The 19,214-nt window shown below is 35.5% G+C and overlaps 1 protein-coding gene across 2 annotated transcripts in view; it reads right to left on the bottom strand.

The window, feature by feature from the left end:
- Positions 1 to 6,003: 6,003 nt before the first annotated feature.
- cu (NADP/NADPH phosphatase nocturnin) overlaps positions 6,004 to 19,214 on the bottom strand; it is a 28,365-nt gene continuing 15,154 nt past the window's right edge. Inside the window, exons 2-5 of one of the 2 annotated variants that reach the window (XM_089845731.1) lie at positions 18,959 to 19,148; positions 8,785 to 9,044; positions 8,274 to 8,654; positions 6,004 to 7,464 (exon numbers count right to left, since the gene is read on the bottom strand). In XM_089845731.1, the coding sequence (XP_089701857.1) occupies positions 6,941 to 7,464; positions 8,274 to 8,654; positions 8,785 to 9,044; positions 18,959 to 19,122 (1,329 nt within the window). In that variant the 5' untranslated portion in view covers positions 19,123 to 19,148 and the 3' untranslated portion in view covers positions 6,004 to 6,940. Of the gene's footprint in view, positions 7,465 to 8,273; positions 8,655 to 8,784; positions 9,045 to 11,187; positions 11,388 to 18,958; positions 19,149 to 19,214 lie in introns of those variants that run through there. The other variant, XM_089845732.1, reaches the window with a different exon arrangement.

Below are 19,214 nucleotides of genomic sequence, written 5' to 3'. Positions count from 1 at the left end.
TCAGTGTGTGTGTTTGTTATATCCGTATCGATGATAGTTAGGGTATAGCTAAATGTTCAATGGGTCTGGGTCTTGTCACTGGGATTCCCCGCAAAAACTTGACACTCCCTAGCAGTTTCCGTCGAAGCCTTACTGTGAAGCCAACACAATTTCGATTGGAAGCGTACAGAAAACTGTTACGTAGGCGAAAAAATTACACTAGTAGACGTGACTTTGTTGCTACATGAAACACTCTAGCTTGTGGCTAGCGTTGTCCCCGCATACACTCTGGGACTGGCACTGGACCCCCACAAAAATCGCGCGCACTTTGTATTCTGTATTCAAGTTTACCCAGCTAGTATTGTATTGCCAAGGAGACGACGTCGTGAAATTTGGGCGGGTTCATTGGTTAAAAGCTAACGTCCACTACGTTTAGCCATAGGGGTGAAGGATATACGGAGGATGATGGGAGGATTTCGGGGAGAGAAGCTCGGGATCGGAGAAGGGAAAGCTGGGAAGCTCAAGAGCAGATAGCAACTCGCGGAGAAGGATGGAGAGTCTAGAATGACGATGAAACATTGTTCCTAGAAGAAATGATTAAGGAGAAACGAATTGCTGAAGTCAACTAGAACGTAAACAGAAATTATTTTGTGGATTTAGGCCTTTGAATAAATGATAAAATTAAAAATTCGATTTAATTAAGGTTATTATTTTAACATGACTGAAGATTTAAGCCGTTTCAAAAGAAGCTTAATTATAATAAAAAACTTAAAATTATATATTAATTTATTTTAAAAAAATTATTAACGTCTGTTGTTGCGTAGCTTTCAATTATTTAAAAGAATAATTTATGAAGAATTCACTGGTTTTTGTTCGTAGATCGCATATTGTAATCTTAAAAGATTTTTTCCTCACAGTAATATCGATTCTGACGATCCCAAACCCGCCATACGGCGAATTAAAGTACTATAATTTGGAAAGAAGTTTAGTAACGATTTAGGTTACTAGGGGGCGACAGCCGCTGATGTCGAAGGGGTATTCAATTTATTTCAAACGTCGCGTGTCTAGGTTTTAAGTAATTGATATGAATGCTGACAAATTACTTCTTGTTTCTTATCAAATGTCGTTGTCTTTTCGACTTGAGAGGAAAGATATCGTTGGTAGCTGAGTTTTTAATCCATATCCGCCTGTCATTGATATATATGGATAAATATAATATTGCCGCGGTTAAACAGGAAATACTCAATATTATGTATAAGTAGACATAGCTTCCGTAACCGTCCCGACAGACGCCTTAATGTCAAGAAAATAAATAAATTAAAATTGAATAAATAAGGTCGGCATATCAAAATGAAACGATATAATATAAGAGATAAGATATATCCTATAAGTGTAACACTTCCAATACTTTGTAGTGCTACAGACTTATTAAGAGCTATTGTTCAAGAAAGAAAGCTAAAATCTCTCCTGTCTGTCTGTCTGAACCAGGACCAATAACCCCTGACTCTCAGCACCCAAAAGACTGAGTTGCTTATTCCAAGTCATTTACTCTTGGCTGGTGGCGTTTCACTTTCGTTTTTTAATCACTGACCTATGACACCACTCACCAGACACCACTCACCAGACACTTACCTACAAGAGCGGGTGTAACCAATTGAAGGCACCCGTTAAGAAAAAATCCAAATCCAAGGATAGTACTCAAAGAATCGATTCCGAATTTGGACGCCATTTGCGTTCTTATGGTTGAAGACATGGAGTACCCTGATCCAACCAAAAATGCGGCGAAGTACAACCAAAAACCTCTACAGAAGCTTAACAGTACGTAAGATAAGACAACTTTAAACATGACCAACGACAGTTTCAAGCTATCGGACATTCCTTTCCAATCTATGAAGAATCCAGTTGGAATCAGTCCAATTAAGCCTCCTACGCACATCGTGACGAAAACCCGGTTGCCTTGCCGAAAAGTTAGGCCTTTGTCCATTCCGTAATCAACAATAGTGTTGCAGACAAGGACATGCGACAAACCACCAATCATTTGACAGAAAAGCTGGGCGTAAACGCGGTAATTACTTAAAATACGTTTCAAACTCGAACAGTATGTTTCGTTGTATCTGCGCAAACTCAGTCGACGTCGTTCGCTTAATCGCATTTGCCGTTCCGGTATAACTTCTTTGTCTTTATTCTCTTGGTCATCATTAACAACCGGAAGTTGTTCCAACTCGGGCGAATCGCAAACTTGAATATCCATCTCTTTGTTGGAATCAACAAGATCGCCATTGGTCGCGCAAGCTTCGAGTAACTCGCGTTCCTCCGCCTCAATCTCAAGCCTCTCATTGGTTAGATTTTCATCTGTGACGTTGTCACTCTTCTTGACAGCAGTAGCGTCACAACATTTGTCGTTTCGGATACTTCGGACAAATCTTAGTTGAAAATCACCGCGTATGAGTTCAAGGTCTTTACGAGCTGTTGTATCGACACGTTCCAGACAGTGTGGTTCGTGATGAACGCCGTCAGAGTCTTCGACAATGACCTTGGGGACGGTTTTAGGGATAACGTGCTGTTTCCCAGCTTTGAATAAATGTAGTGGTACGAAACTTTGAACTAAGAAGCAACAATAAAATAACCAACTACCCCGTAAGCCAAACGCGTCCAGAACAAGGCTGTACAGAGATGGATGAATGATTAAGTTGATAGCTGAGAAGAAGTTGTACAACATAATTGCCTTTCCACGATGCGATACGAAATGGGAGGCGACTAGCTCGAATGTAATGCCTAATTGGAATCCAGATGAGATCCCTGAATAATTTATTTTATTGTAATTTAAATAACTTAAACCATTAAAGTAAAAAATTCAACCTAAAAAATAGGTAGAGTTTTAGTAAACAACACTAAGTAGGGTAACTTTGTTATTATTGTTGACCTCGCTTTTAGGGGTCACCTGTAAAACACTCTAACCACGATTCGTAAACAGTGGCTCGAGTGGCGAATTGTATTTTTTGTATTTGTTAACTGAACAATGTTTATAACTTGAAAATAGCTACCGCTTATGTTGTTTACAACTGTTTACTTATGTTTTATGCGAATTATAAAATAGACTGCATTTCTACTTTAATTAAAAGGGTAATTAAACTTACCATAAATAAAGAAACAGAGGCTTAAGTAATTCAAATTATCAGCTGACACTGGTACCATAGCCGAACCGAAACATCCAACAACTCCTAAAATAGTCCCTATTACCAACGTCTTTTTGGGACCAAATTTATGCGAGGACGCTCCAATAACAATACCTAAAGCAAGGTGTTCATTCAATCATTCGCGATTTCATAATTAAGAATCAGACAAGTTAATTACGCACCTGAAAACGCCATCGCTATAGTATAGTAACTAATAGTTCTCGCAGCCTCTTCTCTAGTGACGTCAAAATTATCCATAATTTTGACGAAAACCCCGCCCAAAATACTTGCCAAACCGACATTTAACAGATTAAACACGATTAAAATAGACAGGTTAAGCCAGGAAGATGGACTGTCCGGGATATCGGGTCCGGTTAAGGTTTGAAATAATTCCACACCACACATATTCAAGTTAACTATGTTTTGATAGAAATAATATCTCTAATGCTAATACTCCCACGTATGGGCTTGTCGGCAGCTGTTCTTTGCTTTTACATTGCAAAAGTAGAGCAAAATTCATAGCATATAACCACTTCATCCATGATATAACCTTCTACTTAAGGTCTAAAAGTATAGAGGACAGATATGTAATATTTTATTGATAAACATTCGGTCTTTTATGCCTGATGTATATGACTAAGTATAAAAATGCCATGCAAAGGCTCAGGAATGATAATGGAAAATACAGATAAAAATAACTCCCATAATGATCTCTACACAATCCTGCAATTATAAATATGTGCATAGTTATTTATTAAATGGTAAATAGAATCAGGGAGACATAATAATATAGAGGGAAGGAATAAATTTGCTCAATTTTAGCTTCATCTTTATCCAACCCCGGCATCTTATTGGTTGTCTCAATCTAAGCCCCGCCTTTCTCGTGACATGGGGAAACTGGAGTACCGTGCGTCTAGCGAATTTATTCCTTCCTTTTATTTTAAGATATGACTCCCTGAGAGAACCAAGAGTAAATCAAGTAGGAGTATAACACTTGTCTAAACGAAACGGCTACCGTCACAGCAGCTAGGTTATACCATAACCATATAATACATAAGTTTATGCCTGCCATATGGGCTTATAGCATCGGCATCGATACATACCCTTGGTCGATCAGACTGTATATATACTTTCAAGCCCATACTTAATTCAATTTCTCAAGTTTCCCTGCACGTTTAATTGTCACAGATGGCGTTATACTCCTACTTAAACATAGGTAAAGGAAATATACCTATTACAGCAGGCGTTAATAGGTACAAGCAACTTGTTGCGAAAAAACCCAATCCAAGAACTGCACCCGTAGTTTCCACTCCAATGGTTGATATTAACTTAACCCTAGTAGATGCGGTTAACCCGAATAACAAGCCGGACCCAAAGGTTGCCGCTATAAGTAACCGTCCTGAGGACAGACTCAGGAGACAAATAAAACCTCCTGAGAACAACATACCAACTGACATTGATATTTTATCATTCAAGTAGTTAGTGTCCAAAAACCACGCGGCAAATATGGCACCGACTGCCGCGCCAAGCGCATAAGTCGTGGTTAAATATGACGCGGTTTCAAAGTCCAACCCGTCATCCATGCCATAATCAACGATGGTAGACATTATGACGGAATGGCCACCTCCTCCAATAACCTGGCAAAGTAATGACGCGTAAAAATTGAAGTTCTTGAAGAGTGATATCATTGTTGGTAAAAACCTCAGTCGGACTTGAGGTATAATGTCTGTATTTGTTTTTGGGCTTTTAAAGTTTATAGATGGTAGGTTTTCGTTATCAAGGTTGTGAGTTGATTGATATTCAATATTTAGATCAAGTTTCCGGTTTAATAATTCAACTTTGACATCTACTGGCACGCTAAGGTCACTTTGTATCTCTTCTTTGACGCATAAATCATTTCTTTCTTTACTTGGTTCACACGCCTTCGAACCATCTTTTTCATTCAAACTAAGATCATGGCCTTCAATTAGGCTTAACTCTTTCTCCATTTCGTTATTTAATTTCCTAGTCTTTCCGTCCAATCTATTAGGAGTCCTTGTTGGTTTATGTACAGTTATAAGTGTCAATGGTACTATTCCTTGCAATAACATTGTGCTATGAAAAAGCCAATAGCCTCTCAGACCGAAATCTTTCAATACATGGAGTAAGAAAGGCGGATGCGTTATAGCACACATCCCCGTAAACAAGCACGTTATCGTCATGGCTTTAGAACGGTGCCTTGAAAAATGGCCGCTAGAGATTTGAACCATCATGGAGAATGGTAAACCCATGAAGAATCCGTAAATTCCGAAGGCAGTGTATATAAAGTGCAGATTGTCTTTCGATATTGGTATCATGGACACGGAAAATGAAGCCAGAACACCGAATAAACATGCCAAATACAAGGACCTTTTTGTACCAAGTTTCATAGAGAAGAATCCAACAAATACCCCTATAAATTATAGAAAACATTAGGCCTACCTTTAATTTATTGTAGACATGTGAATAGCAAATTATAATCATTTTATAAAATATATAATTACCAGCTAATGAATTAGGAATCACAAAATAATTAAAGGTTCTGGTAGCTTCTTCACGAGTCATATCGAAATTATCCATTATGGATACGAATAAACTTCCATAGAAAATTCTGGGATCAGCAGATAAAACCAAGTATAAACCAATCAGAATCAAATTAAACCATGAATGAGGCGAATCTTGTCTCTGTTTAACTGGCCATATTAACTGCACTAATTTTAATTCAAAACCCATTGCTACGCGTAATCTGTGAATATTACAAATGAAATATTTCACGCAGCTAAAGTGCAATGCCTTCACTGTTGAATGGTAAAAGTAGAAACCAACCGTGTTTGTGAAACGTTACGTTATAAAAGCTAGGATTTATTTTAGAACCTTTACTATACATGTGCGTTGCAAATTTTGCAGCGAACACATATAAAACTCCATAAACCTGGTTTTTGTATAACAACAATTTTTATATCATAGTAATTTACACTCGGCACTAAAAATATCACTATTTACAGAAAATAATATAATGTAATGTACAATAACCACCACATTGGTTCAATTTGTGTGGTTTAAATCTTTCAAGAGTATAATATTATAAATAATTAGTTAATTAATTAATGGAAAAATGACAAGTAATAGGATTAAGTTTGAATAATTAGGGAAGCTTAAGAGTATATGAGTCTTAATTGTTTGGAAGTTAATTATGTAGCAATCAGGTATAATTGAATTGTTATATTTAAGATCCAAGATGGATTTGTGTACAAAATTTGGCGAAATCAGAATTTATATACTGAAGTATAAAGTTAATAATGTAAATATAAATATAAATATTAATATTAATTAAAAAAGCAATAAATGCCAATTAAAATTTTAAAGTTAAATATAAATGCATTTCCATTTAAATATAAATTAATTTCAATTTAAATACAAATAAATTTCCATTTAAATACAAATAAATTTAAATAATTTATATTGAAATATATATTCTGAACTAACATAAATTGTGTAAGCTTTAAAGCGCGCTGCCTTTGTAATAACAAGCATATGTTAAACTTGAATTGATCACAATTATCTGGTTAAGTAGCATAAGCCACTCTTAATAAGTCGACAGTTTTTAAGTATTGAATTGACCAAAAATTGTACACATAATCATTAGGCGATAGACCATTTTAAAATCAATTAAATTTTTCGTTGTCATATATGCGTATTTAAAGAAAAAGTAGTTTAAATTCAGAGATGATCATTTAAAATGATTGTCAATTAAGTTTGAATTAAATTTAAGTACAATTTGACTCGTACCGAAAATCCGTCACTAAACTAAAATGATCGGACGGGTACTGGTAGGAAGGAACCCTAGCTGGTCCAATTTCGTCGCCAGTTGGGAAAGCCAATACCCTTTCGGGTACTAAAGAGTTTTTGGTATAAAACGTGTAATCTATGGTATGACAATCTTCACCCTCACCGCGTATCTTCCACGTCGTGTAAGGAGGTTCGGATTTTCTTATCGACTTATTATTGCTAATCTGCAAAGGGTCAATGCTTTTGACACCCTCTGTAGAGGCGTAGGAACTGTCCAAATTGAGAATAGGGTCATTCAGAACCGCGCTGTAAACGGGTTCGCACGGTTCACCGTTAAAATCGCCGCTTAAAACGAGGGGACAATCCGTGGGACAATTACAACGGATCCAATTGAGAAGGTCCTTGCCTTGTTCGTGACGTAATGTGGATAGGAGTGTGCCTTGACGGGCTTTCAGGTGAGTTGTGGCCACAGCCAAAGTACGATTCGTAATGCTATTCGTACCTGATTTGGAATTATTTTAACCAAATTATGTTTCACGTTTGATTGTGGTGTTTTTAAAAAGATGGGTGAATTGAATGAATTAACCGAATTGCGGAGCACCAAGCACGATTAAATACAAATGCCAACAGAGACCAAGTACTTAACTGTGGAACCAAGTGGGTTATCGGAGGAAAAACCAAGCGCAAATATGAAACAAATTTAGTTTTGCAAAAATGCTTCCCAAAAACCAAGTGCAGGACTTAAGAACAAGTAAATATGTAACGAAACGTAACAAAGTAACAAAACCAAGCGAATGTCTGATTACCGAATATGACCAATTGAACGTATGTACTCATAGTTAAAATTAACTGTTAAGTAAGAAAGTGACTAACTATTATAAAGAACAGAAATAAATTCGCTTATAAGTGAACTTAAGCAAATTCGGAACCAACCCAAGGGCAACAATGTAACGCCATGAAGCTAGTTACACATCGATTATAATAAACCAAGTGCAATTACGCAAAGATGCAACCAAACCAAACTAACTGTTATGATGAAATAAAAGCACGTGCTCGAGTGCAAGTTAGGCAGCTACGAAACAAATTGAAGAAAAACTACGAATGCGTTACTAAAATGTGTTATCGATGAACCAAACTAAATCCAAATTGGTCACACACATTCAAACGAAAAGCTGTGATAATTCCATTAAAACCAATAATTAATAAAGCTCAACACGAATGGCAATGCATTTCGTTACCTAAACCAATAAACCACAACGCCTAAGCGCATGCGCAAATGTTTTATGACGAATAATCAGCAACGTTATATACCTTCTAGGTTGTCATTTTTCCTCTTGAGGATAGTCAAAATGGAGACTTGATTGGATGTGCATCCCCAAACTTCCAACGTTCTCTCGTGACTCCTGACCAATTCCCACTGTTTTTCGTTCCAAAAGATGGCGCAACCATCAGGCCCGTTATTGCCAACAACGTAAACGCAAGGTGAATCGGGTTTGGGGCAAAAAACGCCTTTGAACCCCAGCGCGCCCAAGGTGCTCTCCAGAAACTTGAAGTGATCTACTTCTTGAAGACATAGTATATCCGGTTTGACTGAGACAATTTCCTCGAGTAATCGCCAACGGCGTAGTTTCCACTCTAGCGCCCCCTCGGGACAGGCGACGAAGTTATCATTACCGCAAACTTTGCCCAAAGCTAAAGAGAAAAGATTAAATTAAATTAATTACTTTTTCTTAATTTTACCTTAAATACCTTAAAAAATGTGAGAACGAAAAATTAAAATCAAATTTGCAAATTTCAACAATGTGTTAATATAATTACTAACCTTCGGAGAGGACATTCCATTGTAGGATTCTAATAGTGGATGGGTCTTTGACTGAATTATCTACATCGTATTTTCCAGATATTTGACCATGGATCATCGGATACTTGACGAAATTTCTCTTTATCAACGGTGGCCAATTTTCCAGTTCCGAGCGACATTTTTTGAGCATTTCTTCCCAAGTGGAAGACTGTAAGTTGGACAAGTCCGAGTCGGCTTTGTCTTCGTTGGGTATTCTTGGAGCTGAAGAGAAACTACCCATTCTAGAAGAGAAAAAACATGACATTGTTAAAAATTACCATGCACCAATAAGGACTCGAGACGTCTAAACTGTGAAAAGCAGCCTGCTAAGAAATACTTAAAAATGAAATTACTATAGGTAGATAACATTCTTCATTATGGGCGTTCTAAATTACAAGACGTCTAATTATCGAGGATAGGTAATTGGTATTCGGGCGAGATTTCAAACGTTATCCCCCGTTATCAAGGGTAAAAATACGCTATACTACGAAGGGCTAAAGTAACGTTATTTAAATGCAATTAGAAAAAAATTGTCGACTTCCTTCGCTTAGGGTATTAAAATAATTTAAGTTTCTTTAAAATTATATTCATTAATTAAAAACACTTGTGAACTATACCGTCGTTTTTATTTCAAGGTTACGTTTAATTTATTTTAAATAATTCGAGGTGTTTAGTACGTGTCTGAGTTAATGTAAGACAATACATATTTGGAGGTAAACTTCTTATTTTTACCTTTCTTATCACAAAACTTATAATATTCAATATTTTTCTTAAGCTTAGATTAAAATACCGTTACAGTTTTGAGGGATACTCGGTTATCAAATTTTTCCATGGATTAAAATCATCTAGATTAGGTTATTTAGATTAACTCGATGTCAAGAAAAAAAGCTTAACGTACAATATTACATCAGATTAAGTCAGATTATCTAATAAAGAAATAAGTATGACAATCTGACGACACGTCATTTATAGATTTATAAACGTGTTCGATTTGTGTGTCGATCGACCTGTTTTGACATTTATGGAAATGTCAAAAATTCCAAGCCATAAGTATGCCATAAATTAAGGGGGATGTTCTTAGGGAAATCAATTTTGAGTCGAAAATGTAACTTCTATCTCCATTTTGCCGTCAGTACTGTTTTCGAGTTATGATTTGAGTGTTTTAGTTAAGACCCCTTAATTAAACTAGAAATCATTGTTTTTCATTGTCTTAAATAAATTAAATTTAAGGTTAGGGGTCATCCATAAAATACTATGGATACAATCTTAACTCTAAAACAATACTAACCCGGACGGAAAAAAAATGGAGGTAGAAGTTAAATTTTCGACTCAAATCACAAAATCGCCAACTTAATTTATGGCAGACTTATCAAAAACACCTAGTATAAAAAGGTGATGCTAAAATGCGGAAAGAAAATGGTGTAACCGGATTGGCCCGTTTTCCTCAACACGCAACAGTCGCAAATAGATTAAGGGATAAATTTAGCTCTTTTTTATATAACGAAAAAATAAAGAGGGAAATTTTGGGAAACGAAAATCTGTCATTGAAACCCCTAAACTTTTATTATATGGGTTCCCCCTATTTTGAATGAAAGCGCGAGGGAGAAATAAAACCAAGATAAAATTCGGAACAAAAGCGATTGAATCACGAAAATCAACCGGAATACGTTAACGTTTTCTAAAAGAGTTCGGTTCAAATGGTAATTTTATTCTTTTTTAGTCAGAAACGAACGGGTTTTTAATGTAAAAAAACTTCGCAATACGGAAACTGGTACATTTATATATTAAATATAAAATAAATTTAAATAATAAAATTTGAAAAAAAAACTACAAAAGGGTAGGCCTACCGCTTTAGACTTTATGATAAATATGGTATTATTAAACGATTATGGTTATGGGTTTAATAATCAAAATAGGCCCTGAGAGTCTAGTGAACTTTGGCCGAAGTATTACGTAAATTACAACATGATAATAACAACGTAATAACATTAATAACCAACCACTCATCTCTAATATAAATACATAAATAAATAAACCTAAAATATTAATATTAAAATCAATATAAATATATTTTCTAAATATATTCCGTTATTATTTTTTTTTAATTTCAAATTACAATATTAGCCTAAGGTTGTTTTTAAAAGCATATTATTAAAATCATCACTACGACGTTAAGATGCTAGCTGTAATTAAGTGAAAATCTAATTAAAAAAAGGCGATTTAAAAAGAAACTGCTTAGTGCTTGCTTATTGGTTAGAAGAAGATCATGACCCTAGGATGACGATATTTTTAACTAAGTTTATTGAAACTGACAATTAACTAATACACATTAAATTAAACAAAAATTAAAAATGCATAAAAAATTAAATTTATCGCAATTCTTACCTAACCAAATAAAGAAGTAAAGTCTTGGATGGTACTGCAGGCTCCATCATTTTTTTTTTCGCAATTAAAATTAACGTTTAAAAATTAAGGTTTTTATATAGTAAATGCTAACCATTTGACACGTAAGTTCGGGATAAACTTTGAAGTACAACTGCACTCGCTTAAATCTGAGCATTAACTAAATTTTCTCTAGCCCAGTATAGTTTCAAGTTCTTTAAAAACTTAACAAGATTTCCGATAGGCAACCCCTCCCCCCCCTCTTTATCACCCTCCCTACCAGACGCCCCTATCTTAGAATACAGAGAGTTAAGGTGTAATATTTCTAGGGCGTTTACTTCAAAATGATAGTTTTAATATTTTTTTACCGAGTATATTCATGGTTACTCTGATCAAATGGTTGGGGAAAAATTATAGCCCAGAAGCGTAATATAAAAGTACACTTTTAAAGTAGCCCTTTCCTGGTAGTAAAACAATACCAGTCCAGAAAGAACATTTAATTTTGTTTAAAAATGGACTAGCAGTATTTTACTATTTTGTGTTCCTTAAACTTTGTAGTCTGGCAGCTCTGTTGCCAAGAGTTTTTGGTTACTTTGCTTTGGTGACGACAAAGGCCTAGGCTGCCAAGTGCCAATGTTTTTTCCTAACCTCAGGCTCATGCACGAAAATGTCGAAGTGTGTACCTTATTCTAATGTTAGGAAAGGATTTTAAAATATCCATGGTGGTATAACTAGTTAAATATCAACAACAGTTAAAAAACCGAGGCCTAACTTTTAGGGCGGTCTATAGGGTACAATTCGTTCAGTAATATAAATCGGTTACATAGATAAAACGCACTGTCCGAGTTCAATGTCTGGCAGACCTGCTATAGGAAGAGAACAAGTTTCCAATTTTTGGCGGGTAGATGGAAATACCTATTATAGTTACTTAAGTATTTCTTCAAGTAGCTATGCACTTATACTGTCTATCGCAGACTTTTGCCAAAAAAAAATAAACCTGTGGTTCTACCTAGACTAGGACTAGGTTTAGTTAGTTACTTTGATGTCTAACCGCTTCCGAAATGAGTCGCTTGGGGGCGCTACACCCCTTAGTAATTAATGAGATATGGAGGGGGCTGTAAATAGAAAGGGGGGGTGGGAATTCAGGTAGAAGGTTAACAATATTTTGGTACCAAAACTTTTTCAACGGAAATGATTCAACTTTACTAATAGATTTATACCGGTTTTTGTTTAGTCGTGTATTAAACTTGTAATAATTGATAAACTACTAACATTAACCTTGAATGGGAAGAAAATAAAAAAATATTTATTTTGTTTAGTAGATTTTATATCTTTGTCATCAAGAAGGGATATCTAGTTTACTAGGGAGAAGGTGGAATTCACATCTCTAGCTTTATCTCCGGTCCAAACGTAGGTCCGGAGTTAATCCCCGCCTTTAAATTACAACCAGCATCTCATTGGTTCTTGAAAACTCACGTCAGCGCAACGCGAATGACGAAATTTACATATTTTCCGACTGGGGAGAGGAGAAATAGCCCGGCCTCCTTTTTCGTCTCCACTTGTATTTTGAAAGGGGGTATGGGACTATGGCGCGCGAATACTTAGGCATATCTTATTGCTTCTCCCTAGTAAACTAGATATCCCTTCTTGTTGTCATCATAAGGTTATAAGTTTCATAAGTATAACACTAAGGTTTAATGAGAGTTAGTTCCAGAACGATAGTTAAGAATTGATGGTTTCACTCGAAGGGACTGGCAGTCCATTACTCCTGTGGCGCCCCTAACACTCTGGCTAATCTTCTAAACACCAATTTTACCTTGCCAATGGCAGGTAAATGGCTCCGGGAGGGCGGCGCTAAAACTAGCCTTTGCCAAGCTTAGCGGAGCCAGTCAACTCCACCCCTTTACTATGGGAGCATCTAGTGGCATTTGTTTAAATTAATTTGTAATTAATTTTTGAATTTTTTTAATGGCGGTTATGAAATTGACTGTTTTTGGAAATTGACAATCGTTGATATGATAAACCGGCCGTTCCGTTTTGACATATGCTAAAATGGGACACGCCAAACCAATATAAGCTCTAATCGAATCAAGTTTTCCATTCAATCACGGACGTTAGTTTTGATTTTGATATTGAGTTAAGTAAACCTTGTAGGGAAAGTGTTTCTAAAACCCTCATATAATATAATAAATACCCTTGGATTTAAATGCGGGTGAGTTATAAAAAAGTTAGATAAATTTCCCAATTTTGAAATAATCAAAATTTTCATTTATTCCACGCTATTGTTTAACGATAATATGGTAATGGGTTCGCAATCAAAATATCTGTCATTGCTATTTGCTAACGCGAACGAATTAATTTTATCCTTGATAATAATCATGATTTAAAATTCGCATTAAACCGGGCCCACCTAGCTTGTATCTTAATTTAGTCATCTTAACTGCTTGCGACATGCACGGTTCTAATTCCAGATTCTAGGTCAGGGTGTGATAATGATACAACGGTAATTAGGACCAATAGTAACTATATCACCAAGAGTTGAGCTATACTTAGAAATTGAGTAATTTACTATTAGTTTGGAAAAATTAGGAGTGTATGGGAAGTTCTAAGCCAAATTGGTAGCTGGAAATGAAATGTACGATGTGAACGCGGTTCAATGCAAGTATCAAACCATAAAATGTATAGTTTAATTATAAATAATTGTCAAGAAGTGATATCCATTTTACTAGGGAGAAGGTATAAGATGCCTAAGCATTCGCGCCATAGTCCCAGTCCCCTTTCAAAATACAAGGGGGGGACGTAAAAGGCGGCCGGGCTATTTCGCCTCTCCTCAGTCGGGAAATATGTAATTTTCGTCATTCGCGCTGCGCTGACGCGAGTTTTCAAGAAACAATGAGATTCTGGTTGTAATTTAGAGGCGGGGATTGACTCCGGACCTACGTTAGGACCGGAGATAAAGGTAGAAATGAGGCGAATTTATACCTTCTCCCTAGTAAACTAGATATCGCTTCTTATCATCTTAACTTGAAAACAGTGACCTGGACGGAAAAATGTCATATGAGTTACATTTTAGACGCAAAATCGTGGACAGATATACGTCATAGTGTAATACCTCTTCGTGACATGTAACATGTACTTTCCGTTTAAGTAGTTAAAATTTAAATTAATTCATTTTGTATGCTCGCCTTCGCAGATTTTTTAGGGTCATTGGGTATGTTTTAGGTTTGGTATTCAGGGTGTGGTCCACGTGTTACTCGTTACTCAAAGGTCTTTCTTTTTTAATAACTAGAAAAGTGGAACTAACTAAGAACCGCGCTTAATCATTAAAAAAACCGCCAAGCTTGTTTAAAATTTAAATAGAGCCAAGCTGTCTACCAATGCTAAGTAGATAAAATTTTGAAACAAAAAAAAATGTATAAATTTTACTACAGTTAAAATTTTACGAGAAACTCCCATAGTTAGACCCCATTTTACAACTGAACTCAAATCTAAATAAAAATAAAAATTCTATTCATAAAATGATTAAACTAAACCAAGGTATGTCAAAATTTCATAGATTTTACGATAAATTTTTAATTTAATTCATAAAATTTAGTTCAAATTCTGACGAAATGTGAATTATAATATGCCTAAATTATTTTAATTTTTTCCTGGGATATTATAATATCATTAGCCTATCATACTCCCAATAAGTATGGTCTAATATTTGCTACGAGCACTTATGTCATTCATCATAAATTGTAGAGGGCGTCTCGTGCCAATGAACATATTTCTCGTAAAGAGACGTTTCCATGGAAACAGACACCATGATAGCCTGCCTGCTCTCTATCACTACCCGTCTAGTCCTTAATTGGACTTGTCGAAGGAAGCAAAATCACTGTTGGTCATGCCTCTATTCCGTTTCGGTTTTGGAGTAGTGTATAACATTATATACTCTTGGTATATTCAATTTGGTCTGACATGGACAAGCTCGTTCTGCAGACCCATACTTAGGGAAAGTATAGGGTTATGATAAAATTTAAAAAAAAAAACTTCAGAAATGTATTTCTACCTTGAAGAGCTTAACTTCCTGGAAACTTCAATAAAAACAAATAAATCTTGTCATAAATACCCTTACATTGTTAATGGCCTTATAGACTTATTTCCAAAAATAAAGTTTAAAAGCTGGTAAATTAAAGAAGGGTTTTCCCTTTCCCTCAATAACGAAGTAAGTTCATCGGTGAAAATATATCTTTACTAAAGACATTGAAAATAGAAAAAAAATATTTCTTTAGAAGTGTTTACCACAATGTTTCCCATCACATGCTACAAAACTACTTAATAACATGAGTGAATAACACGAGTAAAACATATTCGAATCTGTACTAAGCCTTTTACAGTGCCTTATTAGGCGTCGATTTAGGAGAATCTACGACCTACGTCACTTCATGACAAGCTCTCAGTAACCAGTGACAAACTTATGGAACACATCTTATGAACTCATGGCTGTACCAAGATGTGATATCTAGTTTATTAGGGAAAAGGTATAAATTCACCCCATATTTCTGGCTTTATCTCCAGTCCAAACGTATAGTAGGTCCGGAGGTAATCCCCGCCACTAAATTACAACCAGCATGCATCTCATTGGTTCTTGAAAACTCACGTCAGCGCGACGCGAATGACGAAAATTACTTGTATTTTCCGACTGAGGAGAGGCGAAATAGCCCGGCCTCCTTTTACGTCCCCCCTTGTATTTTGAAAGGGGGACTGGGACTATGGCGCGCGAATACTTGGGTAACTTAAACCTTCTCCCTAATAAACTAGATATCACTTCTTGGCTGTACTAATGCTTTTAATCTCCCTAAATATTCCGACTGAAATCACGTCACAATCCACGTGACAATTTCGCGCTAAAATGGAAATGGTTCCGAATGATACTGAATTTATGTACAAAATAAAACGCAGATCCTAACGATCTGACATCGCATTTATTTCTCGTTTACACTGAATGATTTACTCGCAATTATGAACTCCATAGACTAAACCTGACAATAACAGTCAATAATAGTTAAGAGAGTACTCGCCTCTTAACGACTTTATTTTGAGGGTCATCCATTTCCATTGAAAAGTGATATCATATATTTTTCGTAACACATTAGTTAGAAATCGAAAACACTATTGTTCAACAACCCATAGAAGGTTAGAATCTAGGTTAGAAAAATTGTTTAAGATGGAGTCTTTGTATAAACCCTCATAGAAATTGTATTTTAACTTTTCCCGGTAACACGCCTAGCTCGATCTCTATCCAATCTAACACTATAAAGTTAGTCATGAACTGTCTCGAAGTGAGGCCGCTTTAATAGAGCCTTGTCACTTAATGTTATTTTTCCTATAGTATACCTTAATAATTAGCCTAAACCCTGCCTATACTATAGGTACGAGGGATGGTGGTAATAGCATTGGGGATTAATATTTAACCTAGAAAATGCGGGTAATTTGACCTCGCGCCATATATTACTGTCGAAAATTGCTAATGTACTTAGAAAGTTTTATTTATTTTTTTATTTTTTTGAAATGACAATTTATATTTGTATCTTTCTTTGCCTTAATGATGTCACGTTAAAAGAGAGTTTTCACGATAAGATATGCCTTCTAATTGCACAACAATACCAAACAGAACCTTTTTATTGGTCAAAATCAAACTGTAAATAAACGTAGCAGATGACATTAACAATATCGATGTCTTTTATAAGATTAATGCAAGAGCCCTTATTATAAAGACTAAACCAATCATGTATGTTTCAACCCATGAAGAAGAGCGGAATGGAGCGGTAATCTCCATACCTATAACGTTTCAGAGTGCACCCCCATCTACCGAACTACAATGAAGTCTTCCCAGCATGCTCAGCGTTTCGGTGGGTAGAGTTGTAACTTGTAGGGCACGAAAACGTCGAGGGTGCCCCCTGTGTCTTAAAAAATGAAGTACAATGGCGCTAGGTGGCGGCACTTAACGATCGCCTAACGACGGATGGGGGCGTTCCGAAGGTACCATTGGAGACATTCATTACTGCTCCATCACTTCTTTCCTCCCAGGTCGACTTTTCTACGTTTCTACCTCATCTTATGAATTAAAAAATATAAGCAGACGATTGTTCATCAATTATTGATTGACTAGAGATTGGGGAAAAAGAACCAGCAGTCCCATTAATAAAAAAAAACCGTTAAAATATTCCTACATAACCTTGGCGAATCTATACAGTCACTTTCTAAGTTTTTACCTTGAATGAAACGAAATTATACCCAAGGGCGAAACTATGTAAAGTGCTGTCACCTTTTATCAAATCCCGCAATTAAAATTATGTGATTACAGATACGCTTCGATACCTCCCATACAAAGGCGCCACCTGACGGTATAAATTCCAACAAAAGAGGGCGTTGCGGTAAAAAAAAATAATAAAATAAAAACAGAACCGGAAACGTGGAGATTAGGATGGGAAGATACAACTAGTCCACCACAACTAAACTGAAAACTGAAGATGGATACAAAAATATTGTGGGGGAAAACAAAACACAAAAAGTACCTAGCGTCGAATTTCCGGTGTGGTAAAAATTCCGAATAGCAAAATGAAAAAAAAAAAAAAAAGCTAGCTAGGTATCTGACAATTGTCCCGAATAACAACGAAACGTAGGCCTAGTCGAAGCTCGCGTTTTTCATTGTTTCGAGCTATTGTTAATTCACTTTTGTTTTATTTCAAAGTTTGAATAAAAAATATAGTAAAGTAAAAAAAAGGGCCATTGTCTGAGTTGAGTTTTATAGTCTAATAATTTCGCGGCCCAACCTATATTTTTTCCATCAAAAATTCCATTGTAATTTTATTTTCTCAGGGGATGTCTAAAGTGAAATAAAAAAAAATGTATATAAATTTGATGGAAAATTGTCCCAATTTAGATTATACGTTAAATGAAGGTTAACGGAGAAATTGTCGAAAAACGTAAGCGAGTAATCTTGTATGTTAAAAACTTACAAGAATAAAAGGATGGTTTCGCTACTATGAGCGGCGCCTTTTATCTTTAGAGTCAATCAATTGTTTATAAGAAAGAAAGAAAGAGAGAAAAAAGGGTTTCTCTTTTTTTATTATTAATTTAGTTTTTTTTTTCAGGGGATAATCAAGGTTAACCTTGGGCGATTTTTAATGGATTTTTTTATCTTTAAAATTATACGGGGTTAAATATATGGGTTACTTTGTCTTAATGTCTTCAATTTTACTCCCCCCTTTATCTATATACTCTTGTTAAGGTGAAGTTCATCAACACTACTTTTATTTTTGGATGTTCCCCTTTGTTGCATGACCATTGGTCAAGTAAGATACTGCAGAGGGAAAGGTTAACTCTTTGAACACAATTTGAGCTTAGAGATGCAACTCTTAAGCTTTATTTGAAAACTTAAACTTAATTAATTTTAACGAATTAGAATATAGCCTTAATTGAACAATTTTTAACATTGTACGCTACTATTTCTAATGCAATTCAGGATTGGATAAATAAATAAATGTACAGCTCAGTTTCCAATATTTTTAAGCCTTATTTGAACACTTGAACTTAATTAAGGTTAACGAATCAGAATACGCAGCATAAGCCTTAATTGAACAAGTTTCAACTATGTACACTATCATAAATTCTACTGCAATTTAGGCTTGAAAAAAAAAAACGTTCAGCTCAGTTTGCAGCATTGTTAACAATAATTTGAACCAAATTTGCATGCGAGACAAAAATATAAATGATTCTTTAGTCTAACCTGGATGTAATCCACGAGACAATACGTCTTATATTCTTCATGATGAATGTAGTTGGTGACGTCACGTAATTATGGTACTGTCTTTGAATTGCGGTGGTGGTGTTGGTGTTCGTATTGTCACACCTTTCATTTTGACCCGTGTCCCCGGAGGCAGATGAGGTCATCCCAACGAAAACAACACCGGAAAAATCTGAAAAAGAAATAATTAAATTTTAAAAACTTTACCCAAAAATAATAATAATAATAATAAAACTAC

This window comes from Phalangium opilio, unplaced genomic scaffold (assembly GCF_054372755.1).
Source record: "Phalangium opilio isolate 3A_F unplaced genomic scaffold, DU_Popi_V2 ptg000079l_1, whole genome shotgun sequence".
Taxonomy (NCBI): domain Eukaryota; kingdom Metazoa; phylum Arthropoda; class Arachnida; order Opiliones; family Phalangiidae; genus Phalangium; species Phalangium opilio.
Note: the sequence above shows the minus strand (reverse complement) of the source record. Positions and strands in the feature narration are given on the sequence as shown.